The 11,864-nt window shown below is 31.4% G+C and overlaps 1 protein-coding gene across 1 annotated transcript in view; it reads left to right on the forward strand.

Moving 5' to 3' along the window:
• Positions 1-11,555: 11,555 nt before the first annotated feature.
• The window catches only part of K441DRAFT_701887 (uncharacterized protein), a gene marked incomplete at its 5' end in the record, with an annotated part of 2,064 nt that continues 1,755 nt past the window's right edge, over positions 11,556-11,864 (forward strand). The window contains one exon of the mRNA XM_067653373.1: positions 11,556-11,574. Within this exon, the coding sequence (XP_067510198.1) occupies positions 11,556-11,574 (19 nt within the window). The remainder of the gene's footprint in view (positions 11,575-11,864) is intronic.

Here is an 11,864-nt window from a genome sequence, read left to right on the forward strand (position 1 = left end):
TAAGAATTTATACTAAAGGTAGTATGGGTAGCGCAAGAACGATAAATAGAAAGACTTCTATATATAGTTAGATAAGAGAGTTATTTAAGACTAATTAATTTTAAAAAGATAGATAAGTTATATTAAAGAAGTATTAGTTATAACGTCTAAGGATCTAAAGGAGTAATTAGTAAACTAGAGAAGCGATTAGCGTATTTTAGTACTAGCTAAAGATATAATAACGCTTAGATTAATACGTAAAGGTTTAAACTTATAGGGGGTAGTAAGCCTAGAGTTAACCTAAAGTACCTAGCGTATTATACGTTAGTATAGATTATATATATATATAAAATATACAAAGTATTAATGGCAAAAAAATAGAAAGTACCTAATTAGGATATAGTAGGCGCTAAATAAAAAACATATAGGAATACTAAGTGTGTATATAGCTAGTATCTAGTAGAAGTTTAGAAGTTAAATAACTTAATACTTTAACTAGAAAGATTCCTTACAGAAAAATGCCTAGAGAATATATATTTATAGTATATTAAGGAAAATAAATAAATAAAGTATTAGCTAAGGAAGGACTAAGTATAAGTAGGATTAAGCTAATAGTTAGAAAAAGGGAAGGCCTATAAAACTAAAGGGAGCTAGTAATAGAGCCTTATACCCTTAAAGAAATTTAAAAATAACACCTAAATTTATAAGTTAATTAGTAGGATTAATAGTTTAAGGCGCTAATAAATAGTGGAGTGATAAGAAACTATATATTACTAGTAGTATTTAAAAGAATAGGGCTACTATATAAGTAGAAAAAGTATCTATATCTATTAATAATAAATTTAGAAGATCTAATATCCTATAAAGAAGGTATTATTAGTCTTAAAATAGGACCTATTTGGATAACTATTAAAAGGAGACTAATTATAATATCTTTTAATCTCTTTTTACTAGGGCGAGATAAGGCGGTTTAAGGAATACCTTAGTTATAGAAATATACCCTAAAAATAAATTAGGTTATAGGTTAGGTTAATATTAAAGATATTTAACGGCGTAAAATATAATAAGTAACTAAGTTAGTATAGTACTAAGTTAGAGTAATATACTAGGAAACTAAGTAAGGCTTAAGTTATATACTAAAGAGATACTATAAATACAGTAAAAAGCTATAGAGCCTAGAAAGGAAAATGCTATTAGAATATATAGTATAAGACTATAAGATAGAGTTAGAACTAAAAACTAATCTAAGGTTCTTTCTAATATATAAGCTAACTAAAGAAGAGTTAAGAGTACTTAAAGAGTTTATTTAGAAAATTTTATAAAAAGGAGATATCCGATTATTATAGTTATTAGTAGAATATCTAGTACTATTTATACCAAAGAAGAATAGAAAACTTAGGCTATATATTAACTATAGATAGTTAAATAGTATTACTAGAAAGGATAGATATCCTTTATCCTTAATTAGTAAATTTAAGATAGAATTAGTAGTGCGCAAATCTTTATAAAGATAGATTTAAGATAGGCGTATTATTAGATTAGGATTGAGGAAAGTAATAAATAAAAGGCAGTCTTTAAGTTTAAGAAAGGACTATATAAGCTATTAGTTGTATAATTTAGGCTTATAAACGCACTAGTAATGTTCTAAAAGTATAGTAGAACACTTTAATAATAATATTATATACTTAATAACTAAGGAAGAATATAGAGAGTGTGTTAAATAGGGTTTAAAGAGACTATAAAAAAATAGATATAGTACTAATTAAGAAATACAAGTTCTTTACAAGGAAGACTAAATTTATTAGATTTATTATTAAACTAGGAAGGATTAGTATAGACTTAAAGAAAGTTAAAGCTATAGTAAGTTGGCAAGAACTAAAGAACGTTATATAGTTAAGATTACTCTTAAGGTTTTATAACTACTATAGGAAGTTTATAGCATAATAGTTAAAGAATATTAAGCCGTTTATAAGGTTAACTAAAAAAGAGGAACTATAGGTATAGGGTAATAGGTAGAAGAGGCTATTCTAATAACTTAAAAAATTATTTAACTAGGATCTACTAAAGACTATTAAAAACCATTAAAGACCGTATACGTATATATGTATACATTTACCGCTAAGACCCTTAACTATTTAATTACAAGATTCCTATATTCTTTTCTTTTCTTTATATAATATCTTATCCTTTACAAGAGCTATATTACTAGATTTAGATAAAATTTACATTATTCCTTTAAATCTACCTCGAAGTCTCTTCGCGCCCTTATATTTAGGTAGTATGTTAATACTATATTAACGGGAGGAAAAATACCATTAGGTCGCTGCTCTAAGACTTCTATAAAGGAGTATTTTAATTACCTATCTTACCCTATCTACCTTTTAGTACTATACTTCTACTTAAATTAAGATTACTATAAAATTTAATATTATATACCCACCCTTGCTCCCTTAATTGCCCTATATATATATATATATATACGCCTACGGCACTCCTACTTATAGTATAAATCCAGTCCTATATAATCTTTTACTCTAAAGAAATAGCGGGACGAGAAGAGAACTAGGTATTTTATCTTAGGGCCCTAACCTAGGTCCCTTATAAGGGGATAACCTAAGCGGGCTACTCGCCCTCCCTACTGGCGCTAGTGTGACTTTAGCTATATATAGCGTATTATAAATCTATAGAAGCTACTAGAATAGCCAGATAATATAAAACAACGGTAAGGGGGCCTTATATCTTATATCCTATATCCTAAAATTGCAATGCCGAATCTAGTACGCTGGCAGCGTGGTAACTATCTACCAAAAATTTAATACCTAATTCTTCGAGATCTAGGCACCTGTCTTTCCTACCATAAGCGTAATATTACTTATTCCCTCTCTTAATACGCTAGTTGGAATTACTAAAGGATTAATGCCCCCCTTAGTATACCTTATAGAACTATATTAAATTCTCTCTAGAATCTATAGACCCCTTAAAAATAGAGAGAAAGAAAGCCGAATCTTAATACCCTAATATAACAGCGTTTAATCGCACGAGTAAAGTAGGACCGTTGGCACCGACAGAAATCCTTTAAGAAGATTGCCTTTCTTAAAGGAATCTCTGCCTATAAGCGATCCTTATATAAGGCCTTTAAAAAGGAGGGCTACTTCCGCCGCATTGTAATAGAGAAGCCCCTTATTACACCTAAACAATAAGATACTTAGCTAGGATGGGCTTATTCTTATTTTAAATAGACTCCTAAAATATAGATAGCGGTTATATAAACTAATAAGGTGTTAATTTAAACTAGCAGAGGCTAGATCTTTATTACTAGAAGAGCTAAGGAGAAATATAATATTAATTACTATATCCCTAAATTTAGGAGGTATTTAAGCTAGATAATTTATAGTAGTATCTCTTATAGGAATAAAGTGTTAGAGACTTAGTCAATCGAGGTATAAGTACGGCAAAAGGGACGCGCAAGCCTATATAATTAGATTGTCTATAAACGAGGATCTAAAGCTAGAGAAAGCAAAGGAGAAGAAGAGTAGCGCCGCTCGATATTTTATACGATCTTTATATCACGTGACCGCAATCTACGGCAATCTATAGCAATTTGCTAGTACCGTAATAGGAATAAAGGGCCTCTGGTTATTTTTTAAAAAAATTAGTTAATTAGGCTAGGATATAAGAGGAAGATAATAAATGGCGACGTCTACCGGACATATATATGCCCCAATATTAAGAAATTTGCATAGGAATTATAGTAAATACTATAACACTAGCCTATTCTTATAGAGGATAATGCCTTAATTTACTTAGTAAAAGCAATACGCCTAGCCTAGGAATAGAATAGCATGCTTATAACGGAATAGCTAGCAAATTCCCCTAATTTAAATCTAATTAAGAACGTCTAAAGGCTGTTAAAAGGGAGAATATAATGCCGGTTCCCTATAACAAAGGAGGAAGTATAGTAATAAGCTAAGGAGGAATAGGAGAAGCCTAAGCCTAAAGAATTTAAAAAGTATATAGGCAATATAAGGGAGCGCTGCCTTGTTGTAATTGCCGCAGATAGAGATATAACGAATATTAGTTATAAAATAAGCACTATTTTTATATAGCGATATAGCAATTATAAGTACTAATAGAGGCGCTTATAGGGAGGGCGAGTAGCCCACTTAGGTTACCCCCTTGTATTTTCTCCCTAGCTAAAGGATATAGAGAAAGATAAAATGCTACGCAGTAAGTCTAGGCTGCTAGGTAGGGTAGTATATAAGGCGGGTAGTTAAAAGGCTTATTATAGACTTCCTAAAGCGTATTCAGTTCGTTTAGTTACCGTACTATATAGGTGCCGTATAGTATAATTATATGCCATATAGGAGGAAGGGAGGACGCCGGATATAGATGCCGTGATTTGAGTAGCTTTCGATGTATAGACATAGTGGTCGTTTTTAAGCTTTCCGTTAGGGCTTACCCTCCTAGCGAAAAATTCTCCACGCTACTACTATGTCGTAGCGCCGACGCTGCGCTGCTGTATATACGTCTCTACGTTTACTCTAGTAGTCTATTAATACGACCCTAATAAAACGCTAATATAACTGCTAGATTCCTAGGCTCTACTACGTAAAGGTATAGAGGTCGAATTTTATAGAATCTAATAGAAGTAATTAAATATAGCTACTATTAGACTATCTTAGAATCGCCTTACCCTTTATTATAACTACTTTAGCCTTAGTATTAATTACTTATAAGCCTTTTAAGTAGAGTAGCCTATATAAAAGTAATTAAGTTAATTTTTTTAATACTAAAATAAGTTAACCTTCTCTATAGGAGTAAAGTAGTTCAATTTACTAAAATATAACTACTTAATTAGTATATTAAGTTCTTAAATAAGTTTTATTTAGGAAATATCCTCTACTAATATATAACTAATGAATTAAAAAGCTATATAAATCTTTACTTGTTTTAAAGTAAAATATAATAATAAGATTTACTAACTAATATAGAGGCTGTTGGGAATAAAGGTAAATGGTCACTATATAAGGCATATTGCCGTCACGTATAGCAAGTTGCCGTTACGTGCGGCAAGTTGCCATCACGTGCCGCCGCGGCACTAGCGTGGTAAGGAACCTTAAGTTCCTTACCCCTTTCTTTAAGAAGAATATAGAATAATTATCATACTATCTACGAACCATAGCTATGTGATATCCCCTTGTGTAACCAACACTAATTAGTGGTTAACTTCACTATTATACTATAAAACAGCTAGGTATCACTAAGAAGAGACGAGCCACTATACCAGTGCTACTCGTGCTAAAGGAAGCTATCTTTTAAGGTCAGAACTGGTCCTAAACCTTAAATAAAACTCTTCTATAAATCTAAGGATCTAAAAGGCTAGAACTAGTCCTAAGCCTTTTTAAGATTACGGATTCTTATGTCCATTATATAGAATAACACGCTTTATAAGTCTTCGCGATTTAAGGCTAGAACTGGTTTTAAGCCCTATAATTACAAATATATGTCTAAACGTATACCAAATAATAAACGCGTACTAAATAACAAATATATATCACGAACGCGTACTAAATGACAATCCCTATACTAATAACACTTCTCTCCCTCTGAAAATATAGCTACGCCTACTTTAAATAACTAGAAAGACTCCTTACTACTAGGGGTAGCTAAGCACGCGAAACTTATTAATAAAGATTAGGACGAATTCGCCTTTAATATAATAACTTATACCATAAAACAAGTTAACGGCTTTCTCCTATACTATATTATATTCTACTAAAATAGATACTACACTAATTTATAACTATAGGAGTATTTTAGGGAGGATTTTATAGGATAGACTGCTAATACCTGGGCACTTAGCAACGTTAATATTGTTTAGGATTTTTAAGACTTCCTCTATAGAAATAGGGTATACGTTACTAAGAATAGTAACCTAATTACTAGTAATATTTAGGCCGTTATTGCTAGTATAAAAGAACTAATATAGACAAAAGCTAAGATTATACGTTAACTACGGAAACCTAAAAACAACCTATATTCTTTAGAAGGCAACTTTAATTTGTATTAAAACCCCCAGAACACTAACCCCCTATCTAAAGCTACTCTCCTACCTAGAGGTGCTCTCCTACTTAGAGTTACTCTGCCTCTACCTTCTCTACTCTAGCTAACCGGTAAGCCTTTACTATAAGAAGTTACGAATCTAATAAAGGTATATTTGGACAAAGAAAAGAAGTTTAGAGGAGAACTGTACGATATACTTAGAGTAAAACTATAGGTCTTTTATAACTATTATAATAAGGTTAAAATTTAACGCCACTAGTACTATTACGCTTTCTCTATTATATTAAAGGGACGGGCGGCAATATTCTATTATAACTATATTACGGGTAAAAACTATAACTTTAATATAATGCTTTAGCTTACTAGAGCCCACTTTAAGACTAATAAGAATCGCCAACTTTATATATCCGAATAGCGGGAAACTATATTCTAGAGAGTTATTACTTCTAACCTAATAAAGACTTATTTAAAGTGCCTTTAACTACTCTTTAATAAACTCTAGAAAATCTAATATAGCCTTACTAAAACTTACTAAAATAAGAACAGTCTAAGGGACTAGGTTATCTTAGCATACTATAGCGTTCCTAAGTATAACTTAGCGCTATATAAACCTGTAGATACGTTTAAAGGAGTATATACTAAGCTACGCTCCGCTATAGGTACTATAATACAAACATAAGAATCTTAACAGTTCTATACCGAAAACCCCACTTAACTAAGTATTCCCGACTAACACGATTATAACTAGACTAATTAAATATATAATAGCCGTAGTAGGGAATACGGAAGAGGGTATAATTAATATTAACTATAAGGTGGTTATAGAGGTCCTTATAGAGGTTCATTTTGAAGTAATTACTAAAAAAAGTGCTACATTTATAAGAAGCCAAATTACTAGTTAACTAAACACTCCCTTAATAAGCAAAAAGAGGTATATAATAAGTTCCGTCAGAGTATAAGAAACGTTAAAAATTATAAGGTTACTACGGCCTACTTCTAAAGCTTCCTAGTTTAATACAAAGGCGTAAAAGATCTTAAGGGTAAGGTTAATAAGGTCGAATAGCTCCTTATAAATATAGAAATTAAGGACTACTTACCTAACCAATACTTTACTAAGTATGGTGAGGTAAATAGCATATAAACCATTGCTGTTCTTAATAACCAATCTACGCTCCATTTTATTACAAAGTTAGATATCTTTAATAAGCTAAAGGAGAGCTCCGCGTTTTCCTTTAATAATAGATACTCGGCGAACGTCTTCTATAGTATTATACCGGATACTAGAGCCGCAGAAGTATCTATAGTAGGAGAACCTTAAGTTTAAGCCCTTTAGCAGCTTAATAGCTCTATTTAGATTAACTATTTAACGGCAGGCTAATATACAATTTGTTTTAGCAAGGGTACTGCAATCTCTCTTAGCATAATTAGGGTTTAAACCCCCTTAGGGTATATTACTTTTTACGTTATTCTTATAAACACCCTATTTTTATTTTGCATTAGAGATATAAATAAACTAGGCGTTAAGCTTAATAACCTTAAGAATATACTTATGCAGGGAGATAATCGGGTACCTATTATACGCAAGTAGGGTCACCCTTAGCTACTCCTTTAATAACTAGAAAAGAGTGTTGCTTAGAGCTATTTAACTAAGTTAGAGTTACGTTAACTACACCGTCGTTTTAGCCACCTATCCGTTTATTAATTACTTAGGGTTCTTTAGCGAGTAGGCTATAAAGTTAAGGTTAAGGCAATTAAGCATCTTATAAAGTACTACTATTACTACTAAATAAACCAGAAGTCCCCTAGCCGATTTAAGTTTACCCTTAAAAATAACTATAACTTTAACTTCTATATTATTGTCGACGTTATATATCTTAGCGTCAAGCTAGTACTCTAAGTTATTAACTTCTTAACCTTCTTTTAAGCCGCACGATTCTTAAAGGATATATTAGCTAGAAACGCATAGGATACCCTTTAGTTATACTAGATTAATATCTACCTAGGACCCCCTAATTAAATTATCTATAACATAGAAAAGAACTTCTTATTTATAGAGTTTTAATAATAAATAAAGGTAATAGCAATTAAGGTTAAGGAAGTCCCTATTAAAGTATATAATAGTATTAGAAAAGTAAAGCGATATTACGCGCCATTACGCTGCGTATATAAGATTATCTCTTTAGAACTAAAGGACGCTAGCGAAGAACTTACCTTATAAATGGCTATTAAAGCTATTAACGATTCCGCTGGCCCGGATAGACTTATACCTATATTACTAGTCTTTAGCGCCTACCTATAAATAACTAACAATTCTCTACTATCTCCCTCCGTTATATAATAAGCTAAGGCAATTCGTAAGGCAATAAAGGAGGTATAACGCCTCTATACTACACGCTAGGTTAATAATATACTAGGAATAAGAAATAGCCTAAACACTTTAACTGCGCTTAATCTGCCACTCTAGTCTAAAGTACGCGTATAGCGTAAAAGGGAAGGATAGTTAGGCCTACATTAACTCATTATAATTAATGGTTAAACTTATACTATTTAGATGCCTTACAGACCCACCTAATTCCGTTTAACTATTATTAAACCCTACTATAAAGATAATAATTCCAAGCCTTTATAGGATGCCCTAGAAGATACCTTAAAAGAAAACTACGATTAATATGCTCTAGAAGGCGACTACAATCCCAATATAATTATAGTAGATACGCCACAACTATAACGCGGTAGAGGTCGCCTAAAGGGATTACAAAATCGCTAATACCTTATTAATTTTAAAGAATAATTTGTTACCGCCATTAAGAATAAAGTTAAGTTATTAATGGCCTTTATAACAGCTAAAGAGAAGGCTAACTTTAAGCTTGCAAAACAGCTTTAAAAAAAAGGTCGTATTATAACCCTAGGAGCTCCTTTCTAAGCATCTAATAAGTAGGAGATCGACGGTCTTATTACAAAAGAAGTCTTTAAATTTGAGAAATATAACCCTACTAAGTTTAATGAAGTTCGTATCTTTAAGTTAAGAATAGTTAATAAGATTAAGGGCAAAGCTACTAACGCCCCATTTAAGAAATTAAGGCTTATTATCTAAGGTTATAACAATAATAGCAAAGAGATAATTCTTATATAATCTCCCACGATTCAACGAGCTAGTTAGCGAGTTATTATTATATTAGCTCCCTCCTTAATAAAGAATAGAATGGCGGTTTATTTATAAGATATTACTTAAGCCTATACCTAATTAGAGACGCACCTTTAGCGCTTAATATTAGCATACCTTCTAGAGCAAATTTGCTACCAGTATTCTAAAGATATAATTATAGTTGTGCTTAAGCCATTATATAGAATCGCAGAGGTAGGAACTTATTAGTAGGCTACCTACAGCAAGCACCATAAAGAGAAGCTTTTAATAACTACTTCTATATTTAATCCCTGCTTCCTTATTATAACCACAGAAACCCTATTCGGAATTATTAGTATATAAACTAATAATATAATCATCTTAGAAGACAACCAATTCTTAGCTCTTAAAGAGGATAAGCTAGTAAAGGTAAATCTTATAGCAAAGCTAAAGGAAAAGCTTAACTTAATAATACCATTACTCTTTAATAAATATATCCTCTCCCTAAACGAGGATTCTATTGCTTTACGCTAGAAGGGTTAAGGTAAGAAGATTAACGTTATTAACGTTAATTCTCTAAAGTAAGGATATATAGAGCAACGTGCTCGCGAAGCTTATATTACTTCTATCTATTAACCTAAGGCTTTATTTAATCTCTCTATTACGGCTTAACACTAGGAACTAACTAAGGATAATATCCTTACCCTAAATAAGCGTCTTTTCTAGTAAATAAACCATCTTAATTAGGGACTACTCTACGTGCCTATTAATCTTCCCACCACTAAGCTCTTTATATTTATTAATAGATCGTTTATAAATAATAAAGATTTTAGCTTTTAGTTAGGATATAAAATTATTATCGTAAACGAATTTACTAAAAAGAATAACTTTACAATCTACGGCAACCTTATTTATTAGAGCTTAACTAAGAGCAAGTATATCATTTAAAGCGTTTTAGCGTTAAAGATATATAGAATAGTTGGCGGAGTTAATATAGCAATTGCAATTGGAACTACCCTAAAGATAATTATAGATCGGCTCGAACTTCCCGTTATCCCTATAATTATATACACCGACTTATATTCCCTCTACGAGTATTTAGTTAAGCTTAGTACTATAAAGAAAAAGCGCCTTATAATCGATATTATAGTACTTTAGCAATCCTACAAGCGCTAAGAACTCTTTAAGATTTAATAAATTAATAGCCAAAATAACCTAGTAGATATAATAATAAAGGCGAACCCAAATAAGGCACTAGAGACGTTTATTAATATAAATACTCTACGTATACGAGTTAAAGGTTAGGTTAAAAGGGAGTCCCTAGAAATTTTTTAGTTACGTAAGGTCTTAAGATATTTAGGAACTTTAACCGGCGGTTAAAGTTATCTAATTGGTTAGATTCTGCAGACCCTAACTTAAACTAGCTAATTAGGATTTTCTATCCCTAGGATAGAAAATCGCTATTAGCTCGCTTACCGCTAGCGCCTTAGCGGCCCTACTAATAAGATACCTACCCATAACTTATAAGTAAGAAAGCACCACATGCTAAGGGGCAAATTTTAAGATAGTAAGACTTATATTATAATGGCAATAGTAAGTAAGAAGGATTAATTTTTATTCCGCTAGTTAAGCGGTATATATATATAGATGGTAACTATAAAAGAAGAGTTACTAGTATTAGGAATAAAGGCAAATAGTTACTATATAAGGCATATTGCCATTATATATAGCAAGTTGCTATTACATGCCGCCGCGGCACTAGCGTGGTAAGGAACCTTAAGTTCCTTACCCCTTTCTTTAAGAAGAACACAGAACAATCATCATACTATCTATAAACCGTAGCTACGTGATATCCCCTTATGTAACCAACAGAGGCTATCTAATCTATTATTAATACCCTTTATAGTCTATACCTTAAGAAATTACTTAATATTAAAGTTATTTTGCCACTATAGTATTTATATTACCCGTAGCTTTTAGCGTAAAAAAATAGTTTTACTATTTTTTAAATCGCCTTTAGTAATTAGTAAGGGGTAACGTAGTCTGTGGGCAAGTGGGCCATGCGGGCAAGTGGGCCACCACATCAAAACTTACCAAATATTAGAAAAGTCATAAATTGATATCTTAACAACCACTTAATAATAAATTCTAAAAATTTAGATTTAGGCATTTATATATACTCTACAGCTTCTATTAAATTTGCATAGTAAATAGTTTTGTAGTTTTTAAGATATAGTAATCTAGCCTCGTTTCGGCCCCCAAATTTTAATATTTTAAAAACCACTAAACTATTTACTATATAACTTTAATAGAAGCTATAGAGTATATATAAAAGTCTAAATCTAAATTTTTAGAATTTATTATTAAGTGGTTGTTAAGATATTAAGGCATGAATTTACTAATTTTTGGTGAGTTTTACTATGGCCCACTTGCCCGCATGGCCCACTTGCCCGCAGACTACGTTATAGTTATTTACCTTTAAGGTAATAGAGATAACGTGTTTCACAAGCGAGTCGGCAGCCCAAGCGAGTCGGCAACCTCAAAACTCACCAAAAATTAGAAAAATCGCACCTTAATATCTTAACAACCACTTAATAATAAATTCTAATAATTTAGATTTAGGCTTTTATATATACTCTATAGCTTCTATTAAAGTTATATAGTANATNGTTTNNTAGTTTTTAAAATATNNNAANNT

This window comes from Cenococcum geophilum (assembly GCF_001692895.1).
Source record: "Cenococcum geophilum 1.58 unplaced genomic scaffold K441scaffold_1, whole genome shotgun sequence".
NCBI classification, from domain to species: Eukaryota; Fungi; Ascomycota; class Dothideomycetes; order Gloniales; family Gloniaceae; genus Cenococcum; species Cenococcum geophilum.